The sequence below is a fragment of the Eleutherodactylus coqui genome, chromosome 6 (assembly GCF_035609145.1).
Source record: "Eleutherodactylus coqui strain aEleCoq1 chromosome 6, aEleCoq1.hap1, whole genome shotgun sequence".
NCBI lineage: Eukaryota > Metazoa > Chordata > Amphibia > Anura > Eleutherodactylidae > Eleutherodactylus > Eleutherodactylus coqui.
This window is the reverse complement of record NC_089842.1, coordinates 177,829,965-177,853,063: the sequence shown is the minus strand read 5'-3', so window position 1 is coordinate 177,853,063 and position 23,099 is coordinate 177,829,965. Positions and strand designations below refer to the sequence as shown.

Genomic DNA, 23,099 nt, shown 5'->3' with positions numbered 1-23,099 from the left:
ACCGACTGCTGTGCGACGTGCCCACACAGTGGAACTCTACACTCCACATGTTGGCCAGACTCCATGAGCAGCGTAGAGCTATAGTGGAATACCAACTCCAACTTGCGCGGCGCAGTGGGAGTCAGCCTCCTCAATTATTTACAGAAGAGTGGGCCTGGTTGGCAGCCATCTGCCAGGTCCTTGGAAAATTTGAGGAGTCTACCCAGGTGGTGAGCGGCGATGCTGCAATCATTAGCGTCACCATTCCTCTGCTATGCATCTTGAGAAGTTCCCTGCAAAGCATAAAGGCAGACGCTTTGCGCTCCGAAACAGAGCCGGGGGAAGACAGGATGTCGCTGGATAGTCAGAGCACCCTCCTGTCTATATCTCAGCGCGTTCAGGAGGAGGAGGAGGAGGAGCATGAGGAGGATGAGGAGAAGGGGGAAGAGACAGCTTGGCCCACTGCTGACGGTACCCATGCTGCTTGCCTGTCATCCTTTCAGCGTGTATGGCCTGAGGAGGAGGAAGAGGAGGAGGAGGAGGATCCTGAAAGTGATCTTCCTAGTGAAGACAGCCATGTGTTGCGTACAGGTACCCTGGCACACATGGCTGACTTCATGTTAGGATGCCTTTCTCGTGACCCTCGCGTTACACGCATTCTGGCCACTACGGATTACTGGGTGTACACACTGCTCGACCCACGGTATAAGGAGAGCCTTTGCACTCTCATTCCCGAAGAGGAAAGGGGTTCGAGAATGATGCTATACCACAGGGCGCTGGTGGACAAACTGATGGTAAACTTCCCATCCGACAGCGCTAGTGGCAGAAGGCGCAGTTCCGAGGGCCAGGTAGCAGGGGAGGCGCAGAGATCAGGCAGCATGTACAGCGCAGGCAGGGGAACATTCTCCAAGGCCTTTGCCAGCTTTATGGCTCCCCAGCAAGACTGTATCACCGCTCCCCAGTCAAGGCTGAGTCGGCGGGAGCACTGTAAAAGGATGGTGAGGGAGTACGTAGCCGATCGCACGACCGTCCTCCGTGATGCCTCTGCCAACTACAACTACTGGGTGTCGAAGCTGGACACGTGGCCTGAACTCGCGCTGTATGCCCTGGAGGTGCTTGCTTGTCCTGCGGCTAGCGTCTTGTCAGAGAGGGTGTTTAGTGTGGCTGGGGGAATCATCATGGATAAGCGTACCCACCTGTCAACCAACAGTGCCGACAGGCTTACACTCATCAAGATGAACAAAGCCTGGATTTCCCCAGACTTCTCTTCTCCACCAGCGGACAGCAGCGATACCTAAGCAATACGTAGGCTGCACCCGCGGATGGAAGCATCGTTCTCTCTCACCATCCAAAACGGGGACATTTCTGCTTCATCAATCTGTGTATAATATTCCTCCTCCTCCTGCTCCTCCTCCTGAAACCTCACGTAATCACGCCTAACGGGCAATTTTTCTTAGGGCCGCAAGGCTCACTCATATAATTTTTCTAAACAATTTTTATATGTTTCAATGCTCTTAAAAGCGTTGAAACTTTAACTTGAACCAATTTTTCGTTAAACTGGGCTGCCTCCAGGCCTAGTTACCACTTAAGCCACATTAACCAAAGCGATTAATGGGTTTCACCTGCCCTCTTGGTTGGCCATGGCCAATTTTTTGGATGTACATTAGTACTGTTGATACAGCAATTTTTGTGGGCCCTCGCCTACAGTGTAATCAAATGAATTTTTAGCCCACCTGCATTACAGCTGACGTTACATCCGCTGTGTTGGGCAATGCAATGGGATATATTTATGTACCACCGGTGGCTTCCTGGCAACCACCCATGCTGTGGGTCCACAGAGAATTATAAATGCATCTGAAACCACATCTAAAGAACCCCAGTCAGACTGGGGCATGCAGTGTGGGCCGAAGCCTACCTGCATTAAGCACGACATTACTACTTCAGCTGTGTTGGGCAATGCAATGGGATATTTCTATGTACCGCCGGTGGCTTCCTGGCACCCACCCATGCTGTGGGTCCACAGGGAATTATAAATGCATCTGTTTCCACTTCTAAAGAACCCCAGTCTGACTGGGGCATGCAGTGTGGGCCGAAGCCCACCTGCATTAAGCACGACATTACTACCTCAGCTGTGTTGGGCAATGCAATGGGATATTTTTATGTACCGCCGGTGGGTTCCAGGGAGCCACCCATGCTGTCGGTCCACAGGGACTTCACAATAGGGAGTTGTACCTGCCTGTGTCTATGAATTAAAAACCGCGGTCTGACTGGGGCATGCAGACACCTTGACAGAATGAATAGTGTGTGGCACATAGGTTCCCCATTGCTATGCCCACGTGTGCAGCTCCTGATGGCGGTGGCACAGAATTATATTTCTCATTGCTTCTGTACAGCATTGTGGGCTATCACCCCGCCCCTTTTAAAGAGGGTTGCTGCCTAGCCGTGTCAACCCTCTGCAGTGTGTGCCTGCGGTTCCTCCTCATGGCAGACGCACTTATAAATAGACATGAGGGTGGTGTGGCATGAGGGCAGCTGAAGGCTGTGTGCGCTGTGGACACTGGGTCGTGCAGGGGGGGGGTTGGGCAGCATGTAACCCAGGAGAAGTGGCAGCGGAGTGTCATGCAGGCAGTGATTGTGCTTTGTTGGAGGTAGTGTGGTGCTTAGCTAAGGTATCCATTGTTAATGAGGGCTTTTCAGAAGTAAAAGTTGTTGGGGGGGGGCACTCTTGCCGCTATTGTGGCTTAATAGTGGGACCTGTGAACTTGAGATGCAGCCCAACATGTAGCCCCTCGCCTGCCCTATCCGTTGCTGTGTCGTTCCCATCACTTTCTTGAATTGCCCAGATTTTCACACATGAAAACCTTAGCGCGCATCGGCGAAATACAAAAATGCTCGGGTCGCCCATTGACTTCAATGGGGTTCGTTACTCGAAACGAACCCTCGAGCATCGCGATAATTTCGTCCCGAGTAACGAGCACCCGAGCATTTTGGTGCTCGCTCATCTCTACTTATGATGTGATGATGAAAGTTTGCCTCTCCCTGCTTGTGTATAGGAGTTACCAATCAATGTGAGGTGGGCAAAGAGAACCTGGTGCGGCTCGCCTCCGATTCAGAACGCCGTTCAGAGTCAAACTTTAAAGTGTTTGACCACCACATACCTGGGGGCACTATGCATACCAGTCCTGGGTTCATGCTGCCCATGCTTTAAGGAGCATGAACCCAGTGACAGGTTCCCTTCAAAAATATATTCACATTGTGTGATAGAATGGCTTTTTGCCACGATCCAACCACAACGTGTGAATACACCCTAACCTTCACATTAGAACAGAATAACTTTAGCCAGTTCTGAAATGATTGATCTTGGGCACGTTGGGGACAGATGCTAGTCATGAAAAATCGGGACTTTAATGGGCAGAATATTACTTTTCTACATCAGTTGCTAGCGATGATGGTCAAAAATGTATGTTTTAGCTAGACTGGTAAAAGTGTGAAATTTACCAGTTATTAAACAATCCCTCATTTTAGGGCAAATTCTTATTACAAAGTTTATTTTATTTGGATAGTGCTGATTTTTTGTAGCTACATGCATATTGATCAGTTCAGTGGAAAGTCTCAACAACTGTATGTAAGCCTTAAGTTGCGCACACACATTCAATAACTGTCAGATGAATGATCAGTGGTCTGAAGGCCGTCCTCCCTGGCTGTACCATATACAAACCATTTAGTGAAGCTTAATATTCAGGTGTTTAAGGGGCAAGCCGCAGCCATGAGAACAAATAGGATTGGGTGTTGAAATTTAATTTTTCCATTCTTCCACCCCAATCATCATGTTTCAGGTCAAAGTGGTCCGGCTCCGGTGTTATTGATGGGTTAGAGCAACTGAAGTGTGATATTTATGGGGTCCCAGTGTAGCTCCTTAATACGATCACAAGCATGTGTACAAAACACAGTATCTCATCCTTTGGTTTTTTATAACAGCGTCCTTGGCACAAGAAATGACGGTCATACATTTTAAGATCCTTGCTCTGATCTTGTTTAGATGTCCCTTGTGTCACCGAGGGGTGTGAAGGAAAAAATAGGAGTTCTCCAAGTCAATTATTGACTACAGCAGCCATTAATAGCGTTAGAAGACCAAGAGGCAGACAAAATAAAATAGCAAAGGCAGTCAGACTGAAACGAAAGGAGACAGGCACGGGAGCCAGTCATGGCTTGCAGAATACCTGGGGCCGGAGGCAAGTGAAGGCCAACATGACAGCTTGTCTTGGTGCTGCAGTTCAAGAATAATTAGTAGAAAGCTCAGTACAGCATGTTGATGTTGGAGTTTGGGTGGTATAGATTGTAATTTAATTTAGTTATCCCCTATCCAGTGTTACCTGCCGAGACCCCTGCTGACCTCAAGAATGTGGGTCCCATGTCCCCCTCTGTCACTACAGGTCACTTCTCACCTTTTAATGCTACAAGAATGAATGGAGTGCTGGCTGACGAAGCATGGTTGGCCTTCCATTAGTTTCAATAGGGCTGACTGAAATACTTTAACAGGTGTCGCTTGGCTATCTCTGCAATCCCATTGAAAGTGAATGGAGCGCTAGTAGCTTGAGTAACCAGTGCTCCTATCAGTCCCCTACTCACTGTGGGGGGTGCAGTTACTCTACAGGTAAGGACGACAGACACAGGACCCCCAATTCAAGATTGGCAGTTATCGCCTATGGATAGGGCATAACGTCTAATCCTGGAACAATCCCTTTAAGTAGGTCTGCAGTAGTGGTCCCGCTGACTATATTGCAGTCTCTATTTCATACTCAATTCCATTCCTCCATACCAACTCTTCTTAAAGTTGGCTCCTCATAGTTAGACTGTCAAATGGGTGGTCACTGTAAATGGGTGATGTCACGTTTGATTGACAGTAAGCTGTGTGGACCGCCCACTTGACATACTTCAAGCACCAGATATAGGAGTATGAACAAAAGAAAGGCTGCAAAAGAGTCAACAGAACTATGGCTGCAGCAGTAGTCAGAGCTCATGATTGCAAGAGCAGCTCTCATGGAAATCAATGGGAGCTGTGCCTGCAATTACAACATTGGCCACTACATAGGGGTCAGAGCTGTGGCTTCCTCTTTGATCTCAATAGTTCCCTGGAAAACTCCTTTAACAGAACTGTACTAAGCGTACTTTACAGTGATTTCTGAGGATGTGGGACACGAGTGATATGTCCATTCTGTAGGGCTGAACTAGTTACCAGACACTTGAGCAGCCAGGGTCACTCACCTGGAGCTGTTCAGGATATGATGCTGTTTGTTCTTTCGCGGGTTTAACAACACTACCACACACCTAGGGCAAAAAAGAACAAAAAACATGTAAGTTACAGATTCAAACAAGATAATATAATCTCTTCAAAAAGCTGATAAAATCCATAATTCAATACGCTGATAATATTGCAATAAGCATGACAATTAGAATTTATATAAAGTGGCAGAACTCCTTGCATCACACCAATTTATACCTAGACTGACACTTCTGTGCAACCTATTGCTTAAAGGGGCTTTCTACGAGTAAACTGTTGATGACCTATCCCCAGGATAGGGCATCAATCATTGATCATCAGTGGTCAGTTGCTCGAGATCCCTGACTGTCAGCTGATTGAAGCGACAGCAATACTTGGGTGATCGCTTCCGTCACTCCAGTCCATAGCAGGCACAGAAATGTACAGTGTATAATGGCCGTTCCTGGTATTTCAGCTCAGTCCCATTTACTTGACTAGGACTGAACTGCTCTCAGGCCACATCACTAGCCTAAGAGACCCCTGTGCTCACTTGAATGCCCCGACCTCTTCAATCAGTTGATTGGCAGAGATACTAAGCCACAGACCCCCACCAATCACCTATTGATGACCTATCCAGAGGATAGTGTAGCCCCAAAACTGCAAACCCCTTTTAAAAAGTAGCTGCACTTTCAGAAAACTTGACACGTCAAAACTATTGATCAAGGGAGTGGGGGGGTGGGGGTCCCATTGCCGATACTACCCATGAGCGCTAGATTGAGGGGGCTGCAGCGCTTATCCAAGCGCTGTGCCCCCTCGGCTTAGTTCTTTCTTCTTAGAGGTGTACAGAAGCCATTACTCATTAGGATTAGGCTACTTAATCATTATAAAAGGGAAACCCCAAAGTTTCTGTTCTGCAGAGATTCTGTGACACTGCAATATGTTTGTCTGCCTATAGCTCTGTGCTACAACTAGTTCTGGATTTCAGAGAACACTTCCATGTTAACAAAGAGTATTGTTGAAAGAGACACGAGGTGCCCGGGGCTTATTCTGCCCGTCTGGCCTCGTCAGGGTCTGTTAGTCACATTAGCAGATATGCCTTCTGGCTTCTAGAGCCGACAGAAGTATCCCACAAAACAGAACACGTGACGAGCGCTACCATCAACACAATGCTACATGATCAAATCTATTGACGACAGTAAATGTGGAGGTCATGCTCCACTTCATGGTCATATTTACCAAGTCTAAACATAGGAGAGGCAACCATGATGTTTGCTAAACAATATTTAACCTGTCAGCCCTCTCATCATCATGTTTAACGGTGTGAATTTAAAACATGGTTATTAAATGTATATTGAATACTTCCTTTGTATATTTCATCATACTGTAGCTATAACACAAAAGTAGTACAAGAACTCCATATCACACCAGTGAGTAATAATGGTATGTATGGACAGTTTGCAGAAAGATTTTTATGGCTGACCTGTTTACACTGGAAGGTTATTTTAACAAATGTGGATAGTAATTCTAGTTTAGCAATAAATGCAACATTTAAGCAGGCGGCCACTAAGTCAGAGAAGCAAGTGCTGGTAATCTTCAGACCAGCATTTAGACACAAGGATGGGGGGTAGTTAAGGGGCAACTCCACTTTGGTGCTACTTGGCAAGAAGTTCTAGGATATCAGGGTTAACCTATAGAAGAGATTTTATTTCTTCCATTGGATTTTCTTCCACATAATTGAAAATAGTAAAGAAAAAAAAAAAAATATAGAAATTAATCTATTCAGCACCCAGTGCAGGGTTTCCAACCATGCGTATACTCTTGGACAGTCCATAAATATTGTGCAACTTTGTACCAGTACCTGGAGATTAAAGAAAAAAAAAGTTGACCTTTTTGGGGAGCTGTACAGGTTATTGTGACCAATTAGAACCAAAGTACAGGTCATAGTAGATTCCGCTGAACCGTAGACTGATATTACCAGTTACTTTTATCATTGAAGGGAGGTCCGTCAACTGATTTTTTGACAAAATGAAATATACTGTTACATATGTGACATGTGGAATGTAGCAGTACCTTTATTTTGTGTTTAACTGGTCCTTCAAGTATGAGCTGATCACATGAATGGACAGAATATTGTGGAATTTACTTCCGTTCCATTTGTCGGAATGGAATTCAACGGAAATACTGCCATTCTTAATGAAAACCCATTGAAACCAATGGGGAACAAAATTGAAACGCTTAATTCAGTTTTTAGTTCAGTTTTTCTGCTCCTCAAACAGATCAGAAAAACTGAAAATGTATAATTGAGGCCAAACGCCAGTGTGGATGAGCCTTTAGTCCTATCCAATAACCGTACTGTACATTTTGGCAGGGATACGGATCTGCAACGATTACTCACAAACTTGCTATCCTTACTACGCTGCCAATACATATATTATGATCTGTGCTTTTCTCAAATGAGAATGACTAAATGCAAACAAACAGTGCTGACCTGAAGCCATCTGTAAACTAGGTTCAGCCTCGTCGGAGACCTGAAAAATTACACTTGGGATTAAAAAAAAGGCAAACTACACCCACAAAGGCCAAACAGACTACGGTTAAAGGGTCACAACAATGTCTATAACCAAGTGCAGCTGAAGTCTGCAGACTTCCAAATCCAGCCAATTCCCATACCACCTGCTGAACACAATGACTCAGGAAGTCACACCTCATCTACCCGCTAGGTTATGTCCACATGAAGCCGTGAAACTGTACCTCTGTGTAATGAGGACATGGGAGCAGAGCTGTTCATTGCATCACCATGGTGTCTGTATACCTACTAGAGTTCTTCCATGTGTTCTACAAAGTGCTTGTCTAGGAATATGAGGCTATAAATATTCCCCATGCAAGAATAAAACTCGGCCTCTAATAGAATCAACGCCGCGCTATAACCAGACCCTGATTTCTCTTCTGAAATATTTCCCGAGTTGTTTCAACATCATGAAGTGAGTCAAGTGCAGATGTGTATCATGGTGATCACAGGAAACCTCTGCGGCTGTAATAGGATACATTTGTGGGGAATTTGCTACTCTTTGATCTAAAGGCAGAACTCGGGAAATTTAGTAGGAAGTACGAAAATATTGGTAAACAGACCCAAAACCTTGCAAGTACAGCCAACAACATATCCAAATACACAAGTCATGTAACGCATGATAGAGACACACAAGAAGAATACATTTCCCTTTAGATTGGGATCTCCTAGAACTAAATGGTCTCCTCAAGTGCCATAAAGGACAGCAGTAGTACAACACCCCCGCAGTCTATGGAAGAATACCCCCAGCTATTTAGTAAGTCAGAGAGGGTTTGAGGGACAACTTCTCTGATCTTGGACTCTTCCTGTTCTGCCAACTCCTGCTTCCCCCACCGCTTTCATTTGTCTTCTAAACTTGGCCTTATAAAGCAACTATTTAACGATTCAGAAGACCCTGTTGAAAGCGCTGAAACCCCAGCCAAAGAAAGATGTAAAGGCAGACAGACAAGTAAAGCTGTGCCTGGTTGTTCGCAAGAGGGAACTGTTCTGTAAACCTTCCAGTATCAGCGATGGAGGAGGGCCAGCTGGAGCCGGTGAGGACACTGTTCTACAAGGGCAAACAATGCAAAAGGCTCACATGGATAACACTGAAAGAGTTAAAGCAGTGCGATACAGATGTGTGGCGTGACATACTGGAGCTGCTTGGCTGCTGTCACCTCGCAGGCTGGACTCCTCCATGAATCCAAGAAGCGGGGGATAATGCAGGACTAGTATGAACGCTCAAAAGTTTATCGCTTTTCATGCATTAAACAAGAGCAAAAAGGCACATTGTACTTTATGCCCAGTTGGTGGTTATAAAGTGTAGCAGCCATCATCTACTGAATGCACTTTTGCTGGCCAAGTCATCCTCTGCAGCCTTCCCAAAGCTATATGGCCAGTTTACAGCACCATTCCCCTTCATCAATACACCTAAAATATCTAGAAAACATAAATCAGTCATAACATTTAAACCCCCTGCCCAAGACGGTTTAGAATTTTTGGGGGCACAAGAGAGACCTCAAGTACTGGGCATCAACTACACAAGACCTCTGAAGGAATCCTGCGGTATTTGAAACCAAGATGTTAGCAGCAGATCCTGAAGTCCTGTAAGTCATGAGGTGGGGCCTCCATGGAGCAAACACGTAGGCCAAGTTGACACTTTGAACGCTCTGCCATGTTTCGCTCTGCCATCTCGCTTTCTCCCCCCCCCCCCCCCCAAGTAAACCCTCTGCACGAGCGCAGACCGCCAGATCACCACACTGCCTCCACAAGCTTGCCTTCTTCCCACAGTGCATCCTGGTGGCCTCTCTTCTATATATGCGCACAGGCCATCCACATGGAACAAGAGCGTTCTTCCTCAGATCACATCTCCTTCCTTCATTGCTCCACAGCAGTTCTGAGGCTCATCTGTCATTTTAGAGGATGCTCTTGGTAATGGACTCGGGTCAGCATGGGCATTCCGACTAGTGTTCAGCTGCACAGCATTGACTTGACACCTTTATTTCACAGCCAGTATTAACCCTTCCCAATCCACTGTCTGACATTTTCCTACACTATGATTGAAGCTTGTACAGCTCCAATGTCAGAAGACGTCCGACAGTATTCTTACCGTCTATTACCAGCCACTCCGCTGTCAGATCCTCTCTGGCGCACACACACACACACAGGCTTTATCCAGCAGATGGCACCGTTGTATAACAGCAAAAAAAGAAAGCGTTTTAGGTAATCCCGAATCCAAAATTGGATTGGAAAGGGTTAACTTTAATTAGTAATACAGTAGCTGAACGGTGGGATCAGACCAATTGGACTGGTCTTTGCTCCCTTTTGCCAAGTACAAACAACTGCATACCAGAACACCCCAGAAGATATTCTGTTTGGTAAAGCAAGCCCTTGTAAGGATCTGAGCAACTCATTTCTCAACAAATCAACTTTACTAACTGTTCTCCCGCTGCTTAAAGCCCCTTTTACATGGGAAGACTGTGACAGCCATCCTGGTGATGACCGCTCCTGTACGGATCATCACTCAGTGCCTAGAGGCGGAGCGGGCCAGGGAACGCTCCAGCCTGCCTGCCTCTATCCACAGTACATGCCGATCACTGTGTGCTTCATACAGCACAATTATCGTGCAAATCACTTGTTAGATCAAGCAGTTTGCACGCTAATCATGCCATGTAAAAGGAGCTTCATACTGCACTCCTTGATAGATGCCAATGTCCTTATTATAGACAGTGTTTGTGCACATATATGCAATGAACAGAAAGGGCGCTCAGAGTGAGGGAATGGGGAGGCAGAGGAGTCTTTAAGTTCGTAGGGAAAGTTATTTTTTTTTAACATTTTTTGTTCTTCCAGGAAACGTAAAGATGACGGTTCAATGGCTTATATACTACACTGCACTACATATGTAGCGCAGTGTACTTCTGACAGCTCAGCAATCAGACTCTGCTGGAGGCAGGGTCTACAGCTGGCAGGATTGGCATATCCAGAGGCCTTCATTAGGTCTGCAGCTCCCATGGGAATCCATTGGCACTCTGAAAAATCGCATTGTAGGGTACCAATGGAGACAGAGGGAACCCCATCAACAATTTAAATGTCGCGACCACTACTATTCATAGCATGTAAGGGGTTAAATGGTTTGGCTTGAAGGTCTCTCCGCCCACAGCCGTTAGAGCAGGAACTTGGCTGTCAGACACCCAAGGCCCAGCTCTTGCGGATATTGGACTCCATATTTTCATGGAGGCCTAGCCTAAAGCCCTTTAATGACCGCTGTAGAAAAATATATGGCTGGTCAAAGGGGGTTTCCCCACTAATTACATTCATCTCCAAGATGGGGAATAAAGTCTGACTGCTGAGACCCCCCAGCAGTCATGAGAATGGCACAACCCAAATGCTATGTCTGTGGTGCAAATGCATGACCACTGTGCTATTCACTTCCATGGGAGTGAGGGAGATGGCCAAAAGCATCAATGTATGTAGTGGAAAAACTCCTTTACCTCCAGGAGATGTGGAGCTCTACATTAGAACTAAGCTCTGCCCACTTCAAAGATAGGTATTCGTGTATTTTGACGCCACCAGGAAGCTAGGGGTTTGACAGGGAAAGGATGCAGGCACACCCCTGTCATACCCCTAGCTCCCCATTTGCTGACGTCAATAAGGCCCTAGCTGCACAGTGTTTAGATATGTTTTACGGCCCGTGGACGCTTAGGGTTAGGGCTTATTTTCCATTGGCATTTACAGAGACAAATTTAACAGGAAAATAACCCCTAACCGTCCAGGGTAAGCAAAAATCTCAAGACTGTGCTGCTGCACGATGCTGCAATGTCTACCTCCCATTCCCCTTCCATCTGGCCTGGCCAACCACTGCCTCCTAACAGAAGGAAAACGGAGAGCGGGGAGCAGCAGCACCGAGGAATGGCCGGACTGCACTGTCCTGCCGCCGCATCCCCATCATGTAGATGTGTATGCTGCAGCCGGCGCAGTGGAAACAGGCGACAAGTGCCCGACGGCACAGTCCTGGTGCCACTGGCTGACCACACTCCATGTGCGGCTGGTCCGGACAGCTACCCCATCGATCATCAGCAGTAGCAACGAGGAACATGAGCTGCATCAGCGGGGAGAGTGATAATGATAAGCAGCAGCAGCGGGGAGCGAACGGCCAACACTACTGCAGCGGCGAGGTAAGGTATTGAGTGGTAAATTAGAAGCAGCATTGGGGAGCTTAACATGTGGGCCACCCAGAGTGAGAGGACAACTCTCCTTGGTCGGGAGCAGAGGGGAGAATTATAGTCACCTTCCAGGACCTGCAGGGGAGACATCTGTGCAGCCAATAAGGTACTGGGGGCGTCACCGAACTGTCTCTCCATATCTTTGAGGTACACTAATACCAAGAGAGTTAAATCAAGAGAGTTTTGGACCTATAAGCAATATGGTGTTAAGGTGGACTCACTTCAAGGGAGAAATCCAACATGCCAAGAATTCCATTTATACACACTGGATATACTTTCTGCATAATGAAAAGGAATGTGGAACTGCTCGTACAAGACGAAATATAATTATATACACACACACAAAAATGGTGGCACTAGGCAGACAACACCAGACCTGCCATGCCATAAAAGAAAAGAGGATTCCTAGAATTATCCGCAGCTCCACCCCGCTACATTCGGTGAAGGACAACGGTGTCCCGAGACGCTTTGGGAGACGGCACCGTCTGCATCTGATGATCGTAACATCTCAGGTCACATTTGAGGCAGATGAGAACAAAGCACCACTTTCACAAATCAGAAGATCAGTGCTTTTGCTCTCTAATCCAGCTTATCGCAACAGGAAAATACGATAATCTTATAATTGCTTTAAGCTTCATCAAGAGGGCGATGCTAAAATAGACAACTCACATAAGCTGCATAGGATGGGCTGAGTGGTCCTAACTAAACCAACCGAGGAAGGAGTTTCGGAATAGTTCTGAGAGTCTGATCAGGAAGCCTAGCAGGCTTTTTAAAATTTGTGGTGTGAATGAGATCCAAATGGACCAGAGAATAAAGCTCACCATCACATGAAAAGGTCTACATCTTTAGGCCATGCTCACACAGCATTTTTTGTTTCCATCATTGTGGGGGCAGCGAATCTCATCAAGAAAACTAAAACAAAAAATGGAAGCAAACTGACAGCTTTCAGTTTGCTTCCATTTTTCATTGACAATTTTTTTTTTGACTTTTAAAAACTAAATGGCTATGGAAAATTGGCAAATTGGTCGACACTAGCCCAAAAAAAAACGCTGACTTTTTTCCCCTGTTTAGCTCTACCCACAGCAGAACAGCTATACTGAAGCAAAAAAAAAAAAAAAAGCTAGCGTGAACTGGCCATAAAACAAAAACTTTCTATATTTTTCCCCATATCTTCATTGCTTGTTTGTTTGCTATATGCTAGATTTTGCTAAGTTTTTTTGCTACCTGGAAACAGTCAAGCTGCCATTTACAGTCCACACTTTTGGCCTTGTGTGAAGCTATATACAATGCAACGTGCCGCTCTATGTAGCCGAGCATACTACTCAGACACTATCCAGGTTAGTGATATAGCCATCAACACAAGGCCTTAAAAAAGAGACCCTGTCCATATGGCATAAACATATTGGAGAAGAGGGGGCTCCCAACTCAGGACCCCCCCTCCTCTATGCACCAGGACCAAGCCAATGCGTAAGAGCTTGCCTAAAAAAGCCACAGCCACATTCTGGTTGAAGAAGCCATGGCTACCTAGGTTCACAATGCTTTAGATGCTTTGTAGGGGTTGAATCCTTCATTGGCAGGTCTGTCCTTTTTGACTGCAAGAATTGCACACAGTGGAACGCTAGCAAATAATGGAAACAGAAGCGATTGGACCTCATTAGCAGAAAACTGTACATCGGGAGTCATTTAGATCTATTGTACGATGCACCTGGCATTGCATCAGGGCTCTGATTAGGAACACAATTTTTTTTTTTTTCTGGGTTAAGGGCAGCTTTGCACAAGGTATATGCACTATGAACTAGGTAGATTTGTACGCATATTGGCACATTTTAATACATTCTTTGCACATGGCAGATTTAGGCCCCCTGTTACGGGTGTTGCGGTATCCCGCCACGAGAGCTGCCGCCCAGGAGCAGGAGCCGACAGACGGATCTCCGCTGTCAGCCTATTTGACAGATAGGCTGACCGTGGAGAATCGCGGGAATTCGCAGCATGCTGCGAATTGCCGGCCGCGAGCAGAGAATCGCAGTGATTCACTGCTCATGGACAGGGGGCCGGCACTTTCCATAGCAATGCTATGGAAAGCCTCAGACGGCGTGATTCACCATCGATTTACCGCTGGCGAAAACGCCCGTGGACAGGGGGCCTAACACGCTCCGATTTAAATGGCCATTTAGCCTAATGAGGTCCAGATATATATTTGCACACCTGCCATAGACTTTTATGGGGACCCTTAGTGAGCAAATGTGCAGAAAACTAGAGCATGACCTGGTAGCCATTGTCAGTCGAAGTTCACACAAGTGGTTACGCTAGACGCCTAGTAACCGGTATGCTCTCAGCCTCTGCACAGCGTTGGGTTTGCAGCACTTCTGCAGCACTCCATGCTGGCACCCCCTCATTTCCTTGCTGTGTCACTATGCTTTTATACCTCTGGGATAAGGTTATGCAGAGGAGGAGGCATGACCAGGCGTAACTTATGAACTTCCTCACCACTCAGATTAGTTATGGTTACAATGCACCAGTAGTGCAAGGGTGCCCAACATACAGGGCAAACATTACTAACACACCTCTCCCAGCTACAGAAGCATATAAGCTCAGGGCTTTACGACGTGCCACCCTGTCTCCGAAATAGCCTGGAGGACTCTGTACAAAACAACGCTGCTTCATCTTGAGAAAGCCCGATGGCAGATAAATTCCTTGTGATCCGGTCCCTTCTTTCTAGAGTCACAATTTTGTTAGTCCCTTGACGGTAAGGACCTGAATCTGCACCTCCACGACCATCGGATATCTAAGAAATTACCCACAGATTGCTGGGAACCGGGAATGATAAGCATCAGATAAATTATTCTATCTATAGATGGACTCTCGGCCACATGTTGGCAATAAACCCATTTGTTCTATCAAGCGAGACTGTCGAATAGCTTCCATGCAAGACAAGAGCATCCAAACCCGATGTCCCCAATGCACTGGTAATAATGGATAGTAACATTCATGCTTCTTTAAGTATCACTATGCAACAAAACATCTGCATTTGCATAACACTGATGTGACAAGGGATTCGAGCACATAAAAATAACCATTTCCTTCATTGTGGCACTGGTGGGAATCGTCTTTTGTGACCCAAACATAAAATTGTGTGTATCCGACTGACTACCAAATATAGCACTCTGAATAAAGGCAATAAAACAATGCTGCAAAGCAGCGAGTTTGGGGTTAAGCAGCTAACAATTGACATAACTAGCTCACACCTCCGTGTTCTTACCAGTTGGGAGGTGCCAGCCCCCCCCACAGTCGCACTGGGCACCAGGGAACGCACTTCCTTCCCTCACATGTTGGAGCCAGAACGAAAACTGGAATTTTAACGGCTGTAAAAATAAATAAAGTGAAACCCCCACAGAGCGACGAGACAATGCAAGCGACAACATGGAGAGCGGGGAAGGACTACATTGTGTTGGCACAGCTATTTTAGCTGCTTAAACAGCAGAAACGCACAGCAGTTATGTATGGAATCTGAAGAGCAGCATAGGTGTAATCACCGTATAGGGATGGAAGAGGTGGTTACAGCCATGTCATGTAGACTGGCCAATCTAGAATTAAAAGTTGCCTATAGACAGCCAGATCTTCGCAATCCATCTTACACCCAACGGTGCTGCCATTACAGAGGGCTTCAGCATTACCACACTCATGATCTGATGAGGCCTTAGTTGGCAGCAGACTGTCAGATGTCACAATTGGACATGATTGAGTGGTACAGCTCTGTAACAGTACACATGGAGGTCTATGGGCTCATTTTTATATGGAGGCATTGCATCTGGGGCAGGAAATGTCAAACTCATTTTCACTGAAGAACACATCAGCATTATGGTTTCCTTCAAAGGGCTGTTTGTAATTGTAAGGATGCGGGGGTTTCACAGTTGCAGGACGAACACCTTGATGAAAAAATGGATATGTCACAGTAGGGTTCAGTTAAGTCTCTAAAACATAGCTTTTATTGAAAACCTAAATAAAAAGGAGTTTGTAACACAAAGTCCTAAACTCTAGACACAAATACACAAATAAATAAAAAACTGCACCCCTATGTCAAATGAGGGGAAAGCAGTATATACGTTGCCTAGGAACCGATATTTTCTCCCAACGGAATTAAAGTTTCTATTTTTGTTCTCCGTGGTATATATCCTAGAGCTAGTTGGATAGGCTCGTTAAGAATGGTGTTCCAGCTTGTATAGACAGCTATAGATATTCAATAGATGGGGGACTTGTATCCGCTTTTTAGAGCACGTGCGTTATTCCTCCCAAATAGAGAAAGATGCATAGACTGTCAAATAATGCCGTAGGTGAGATAATATTCACGCTACTTTGGCTAGTTTCAGAAAAATCCGATATAAAGCTGATATCAGAATGCTGTAGCTTGCCAACGTTTTTTGCGAGTTGTAGCCACCAAAAGTTATAATGCAGTACACCAAAATGCCAGCTCAATTATTTTGTAGGTTCAAAAATCAGTGGTTCAACGCGTTTCCGCTACCTGTTACGTAGCCTCATCAGGAACCATAAGAGAGTTTTTACAAACAAATCAGCTTCCAGCTAAACGGTTAATCCCCAAATTGGGATATTATAACCTTTTAGGAGGAGGGAGGTAGATAATCCTATTACTAGGTAGATCAAGGTAAATGAACCAAGTTTCCCCCCAGGAAAAATAGCTTCCAGCTAAACGGTTAGTCCCCAGATTGAGAAATCATAACCTTTAGAGAGAGGGAGGTAGACAATTCTATCACTAGGTAGTTCAAGATAAATACACCCAGTTTCCCCCCAAAGATAGCAGGAACAAAAACAAAAAAAGGCAGCAGCACCAGCCTCTGTGGTAGACTGGCGGCTACGATGCTGCCATTACAGAGGGCTTCAGCATTACCCCACTCTCATGATCTGATGAGCCCTTAGTTGGCGGCAGACTGTCAGATGTGACAATTGGACATGATTGAGTGGTACAGCTCTGTAACAGTACACATGGAGGTCTATGGGCTCATTTTTATATGGAGGCATTGCATCTGGGGCAGGAAATGTCAAACTCATTTTCACTGAAGAACACATCAGCATTATGGTTTCCTTCAAAGGGCTGTTTGTAATTGTAAGGGTGCCTACCCACTAGCGATTTTTTTTCCCTTCCGCGAATTCCCCCCAATTGTCAATGGGATTTTCTAAATGTGAAAAACGCAAAAACGGCAACGTTCTTTCTGAGCCGTGCAGCAGGCGTACATGATATGAACAGGCAGGCTAGAACAGACTGCTCTGTAGGATGGTAGGGAGCAGCAGCCGGGATTTACACGTCACCTGATTGAGCCCCAGCAAGGAGCGCTGTACTGTAGGATGGTAGGGAGGACCAGCCAGGATGTACAAGCCACCCAATTGAGCCCTGGCAAGGAGTGCTATACTGCAGGATGGTAGGGAGGACTACCAGGATGTACAAGCCACATGATTGAGGCCTGGCAAGGAGTGCTGTACTACAGGATGGTAGGGAGGACTACCTGGGATGTACAAGCCACCTGATTGAGCCCTGACAAGGAGCGCTGTATTGCAGGATAGTAGGAAGGACCAGCCGGGATGTACAAACCACCTGATTGAGCCCTGGCAAGGAGCGCTGTATTGCAGGATAGTAGGGAGGACCAGCCAGGATGTACAAGCCACCTGATTGAGCCCTGGCAAGGAGCGCTATACTACAGGATAGTAGGGAGGACTACCCTGGATGTACAAGCCACTTGATTGAGCCCTGGCAAGGAGTGCTGTACTGCAGGATGCTAGGGAGGCCGGGATGAACAAGTCACCTGATTGAGCCCTGGCAAGGAGTGCTGTACTGCAGGATGGTAAGGAGGACTACCTGGGATGTACAAAACACCTGATTGAGCCCTGGCAAGGAGCGCTGTATTGCAGGATAGTAAGGAGGACCAGCCGGGATGTACAAGCCACGTGATTGAGCCCTGGCAAGGAGCGCTGTATTGCAGGATAGTAGGAAGGACCAGCCGGGATGTACAAGCCACGTGATTGAGCCCTGGCAAGGAGCGCTGTATTGCAGGATAGTAAGGAGGACCAGCCGGGATGTACAAGCCACGTGATTGAGCCCTGGCAAGGAGCGCTGTATTGCAGGATAGTAGGAAGGACCAGCCGGGATGTACAAGCCACCTGATTGAGCCCTGGCAAGGAGCGCTGTATTGCAGTATAGTAGGGAGGACCAGCCAGGATGTACAGGCCACCTGATTGAGCCCTGGCAAGAAGTGCTATACTGCAGGATGGTAGGGAGGACTACCCAGTATGTACAAGCCACCGGATTGAGCCCTGGCAAGGAGCGCTGTATTGCAGGATAGTAGGGAGGACTACCCTGGATGTACAAGCCACTTGATTGAGCCCTGGCAAGGAGTGCTGTACTGCAGGATGCTAGGGAGGCCGGGATGAACAAGTCACCTGATTGAGCCCAGGCAAGGAGTGCTGTACTGCAGGATGGTAAGGAGGACTACCTGGGATGTACAAGCCACCTGATTGAGCCCTGGCAAGGAGCGCTGTATTGCAGGATAGTAAGGAGGACCAGCCGGGATGTACAAGCCACGTGATTGAGCCCTGGCAAGGAGCGCTGTATTGCAGGATAGTAGGAAGGACCAGCCGGGATGTACAAACCACCTGATTGAGCCCTGGCAAGGAGCGCTGTATTGCAGGATAGTAGGGAGGACCAGCCGGGATGTACAAGCCACGTGATTGAGCCCTGGCAAGGAGTGCTGTACTACAGGATAGCAGGGAGGACTACCCGGGATGTACAAGTCACCTGATTGAGCCCTGGCAAGGAGTGCTGTACTGCAGGATGGTAGGGAGGCCAGGATGAACATGTCACCTGATTGAGCCCTGGCAAGGAGTGCTATACTGCAGGATGCTAGGGAGGACTAGCCGGGATGAACAAGTCACCTGATTGAGCCCTGGCAAGGAGCGCTGTATTGCAGGATAGTAAGGAGGACCAGCCAGGATGTACAAGCCACGTGATTGAGCCCTGGCAAGGAGCGCTGTACTGCAGGATACTAGGGAGGCCGGGATGTACAAGTCACCTGATTGAGCCCTGGCAAGGAGTGCTGTACTGCAGGATGGTAGGGAGGCCGGGATGAACAAGTCACCCGATTGAGCCCTGGCAAGGAGTGCTGTACTGCAGGATAATTGAGCAGGAGAAGCAGAAAAGTGTACAAAGGCTCCGGGGGCTGCAGTAACGGTCACAGCGCTCAGTCTGCATACACAGACATCACAGTGTAGAACCAAGTTGGCAGCTGTGACCCTATGATCTAGAAGCAGCTCTCCTGGGTTTAGACCTCACAGGCCACAAGGTGACATGGCGACCTAGATTCAGCTCACGGGCATAGAGTTTGACACATGATCTGGGGGCAAAAAAATGGTACCTGATGGAGTAATACAACACAGTGCAGGCTGCCCACAGGTTCAGTCATACAGGACTCCACGGGGAACCCAAAGACACTGCAGCATGAAGCCCGTCTCTGCAATCTGTTAAAGATCTCAAAAAGCCAGGAACTCGGCATACAAAGCTTTCTGCTTACTAATGTCCCAGCTATGGATAAATCCATGTTTTATGCCCTGAAGCAGTGCTTGAATGGATTATAAAGTTAAGAGAGATAGTTTTAAGTTTGCATGCCATGGTATGAGTCATCTTCTGCTTATCGCCTTTTCCTTCCAATTGCTAAAGCACAACATACAAGATCTGCCAGAAAGTTGTGTCCTTTCATGGGTATTTAAAAAAAAAAAAAAAAAAGGAAACAAAGCCACAGAGCAGATTTCACAATGCAACAAATCAGTTCACTTAATTGTAAAATAAAATAATATCCATAGCATAGAACAGGATGCCCCAAACAGAGGCCTATGTAGTTGGAAACACAGTATGAAGTGCTAATGGTTTTCAAGGAAGGAAAGACAAGCATTTTAGTAATCTCCCCCCTCATTCTTTCACCATCACCAGTACTATTTCAGTCATCTCATTGTACAACTTTCTAAAAGGCCAAGGAAACCTTAGTAAGATGGTGTGTTGATTTTTCATGCACAAAGTTGCTGCAAGAAAAGAAATTATGCACCCATCCGTTTTTTTGCTTTGCATTTTCCTACTCATGCATTTAGAAAGCCTCATACTTTGTGTACAAGCCCTCCTACATTAAAGTTTCTTCCTCACATCCAGTCACTAGAACATGTATTGGGCCTAGATGACTGAGCATGTTTTGAATTCTCCATCACTTCCTGAAGCAATGAGTTGCATAGTTTCATTGCTCTTACAGTCAAGAGCCCCTTTATAGGGGAAAAAACATATTGCCCAACACAAACCTTTTATGTCCCATGATCTTTTTGTCAAAGCACTAGTTTTTCTAGTTTATGACATACATGTACTCATCCATCCTTTTTGCATTTTGCATAGTTGCAACAAACTTTTGTATATATGAATGTTAATCTACTTGTTAGGAAAGTTAAAAGTGGCCATACGTAGGACTGAGGCCAGTGCACACAGACTGTGGTCTTTTCCTTCCGGTTTCCTTCCTCAGTTATTTCTGATGGTGAGGAAGACCAAAGAAAGTAGCTTTCATCTAACAATGAGGGTCCCAGTGGATAGACCTAAACCATCATTTTGAGGCATGAGATATTTTCAGCAGAAAGTCGAATATAAAGTTAAAGGAGATGTCTCGAGGAAGCAGTTAAATTTTTTTTTTGCCCAGTCCCCCCCATTAAGCATACATTACTAAGCCCCCCTGTAAATGACATTTCTAGCTGGTTTGTACTTACCGTTCCAGCGTTTCAGCAACTTATAAAGTTTTCTCAAGATGGCCGCCGGCTCTTTCCCCGTCGCTCGCTGCAGCCCGACGTGCGCGCTCCCGAGACGCCGCCAGCTGTGTCTCCATGGCAACCGGACACATCGCAGCCGCCGACCAGACGCCCCGCAGCCGCCGACCAGACGCCCACCGCCAGGCAGCAGGTAAGGCGCTAGCCCCCGGCTCCCCAGCGCTAGACCCTCAGCCCAGGTGAAGGCCCCGGAGCCCAGCGCTAGGTTCCGGAGCCCAGCGCTAGTTCCCCCGGCCTAGCGGCAGCCCCCCCCCGGCCTAGCGACAGCCCCCCCCATCGCAGCGACAGCCCCCCCGGCCTAGCGACAGCCCCCCCATCGCAGCGACAGCCCCCCCGGCCTAGCAACAGCCCCCCCCATCGCAGCGACAGCCCCCCCGGCCTAGCGGCAGCCCCCCCCGGCCTAGCGGCAGCCCCCCCCGGCCTAGCGGCAGCCCCCCCCCGGCCTAGCGCTAGTTCCCCCATCACAGCGACAGCCCCCCCCCCCCGGCGCAGCGCTAGTTCCCCCGGCGCAGCGCTAGTTCCCCCCCGACCCATCACTTACCTGGGACGCTTCTCGGGGCTGCTGGGCTGGGCTTCTCCGCTGGGCAGCTCCAGTTTCTGCACCTTCCTCTAACAGAGGAAGGTGCAGAATGGCCGCTGCAGCGCGCTCCCGAGCAGTGACAGCTCGTCTGCGCATGCGCAGAAGAGCTGTAGCGGGGAGCACACTGAAGCGGCTCGTGCTGAAAGGAGAAGACCGGACTGCGCAAGCGCGTCTAAAAAAGCAAGCTGCCAGCGAATTTAGACGGAACCATGGAGACGAGGACGCTAGCAACGGAGCAGGTAAGTGGAATAACTTCTGTATGGCTCATATTTAATGCACAATGTACATTACAAAGTGCATTAATATGGCCATACGGAAGTGTATAACCCCACTTGGTTTCGCGAGACCACCCCTTTAAGGCATTCCTAGTGCTTTAGACACAATCTAGGACTGTCTAGTGAACTGCATTGTGGGATTTGCACAAAGTGAAAGATCACCTTAGTGAGATATTTTGCATGACTCACCATATGACTTCGTGCTACATACATATAATCACAGACTTTGTAAACCATGAGGACCAGAACGGGCAGGGAGATGCAATGTGGGAATGTAGAAGCACGGATATGGTTAAAAAAAAAACTATAAAAGTTCATTTTTACATATCAAGCTCATAGGGGGAAGAAAAAAAAATTTAAAAAAAACACACACACACACACAATATATCTTTTACATGAGATGAGGGTCGCTCCTATGCCTTCACATAGGAGCAATAGCTGTTCAGTGAATGGAGGCAGAGCGTACTGGAGATCTCTTCTGGCCGTCCATCTTTGAACTCTTCGCAGTGAATGGAGGTGAACGACTGCCTGTTTATACTGAGCGAGAAGTCGCTCACTAGTCGCCTTGTTTCAGTGAGTGGAAGTGAACGACTAACGAACAAATTTTTGGCTCAGATCTTTATCGAGTCCCGTGTTTACACAGTTCAATTATCACCGGAAACAAAGGAAAAAAAAAAAAGCAACTTTTCGCCAATAATTGGCCTATTTAAAAAGCGCCTTAGAGACTTTCAGACTCTTGCTTAGCAGTTGCCTTGACTGAATAAATCGAGGAGACAAATACTGTTTATATGAATGATCAGTAGCAACAGCTGCTCTAGTATGAAGCCATTCTGAAGTTTCTGAAGAAGGAACTCCTAGAAAACCCTCACAACAATACTGGCTGATTAGTTCCTGGGGATAATTGCACATTTGTATGCGTCTTACAGTCTTTTCTGTCTACAAGCAATACGGCTCATTTCTTGTAGTCCTCCAAGGTGACCTATGAGGTCCAGTGTTGAAAAACTTCAAACAAGTAAGAAAAAGCTGTGGGAAGTTAAAGTGACCCAATCATCCGTCTGATAGGGTAGTATCAGTTCAAGGGTTAGTGTCTTCCCCACACATACATGCATTGTTAAAGCGACCCTCCAATCAGGAGCTTAGATCCGATATACAAGTCAGTACCTATGGGGGATGATTACCTGCCATTTATTTTCCTCAGAACTTGCTCTTTAGCTCCTCTGCTATAACAGAGCTGTGATCTGTGACTATAGTTTAGCTCCAAGTTACAGTACATAATCTGCATCAGAAAGGAACATTATACAGCAGCACCGAGCAGTGTAGATGCAATTTCAGTAGTTGTGGAACAGTAAATCACTGTTCTCTGTAGCAACATTTTCAAGTG

The 23,099-nt window shown here is 46.9% G+C and overlaps 1 protein-coding gene across 5 annotated transcripts in view; it reads right to left on the bottom strand.

The window, feature by feature from the left end:
• MAPKBP1 (mitogen-activated protein kinase binding protein 1) overlaps positions 1-23,099 on the bottom strand; it is a 182,634-nt gene that overhangs the window by 61,693 nt on the left and 97,842 nt on the right. For all 5 annotated transcript variants that reach the window (XM_066608311.1, XM_066608310.1, XM_066608313.1 and 2 more), the window contains one exon: positions 5,245-5,307. In XM_066608311.1, the coding sequence (XP_066464408.1) occupies positions 5,245-5,307 (63 nt within the window). The remainder of the gene's footprint in view (positions 1-5,244; positions 5,308-23,099) is intronic.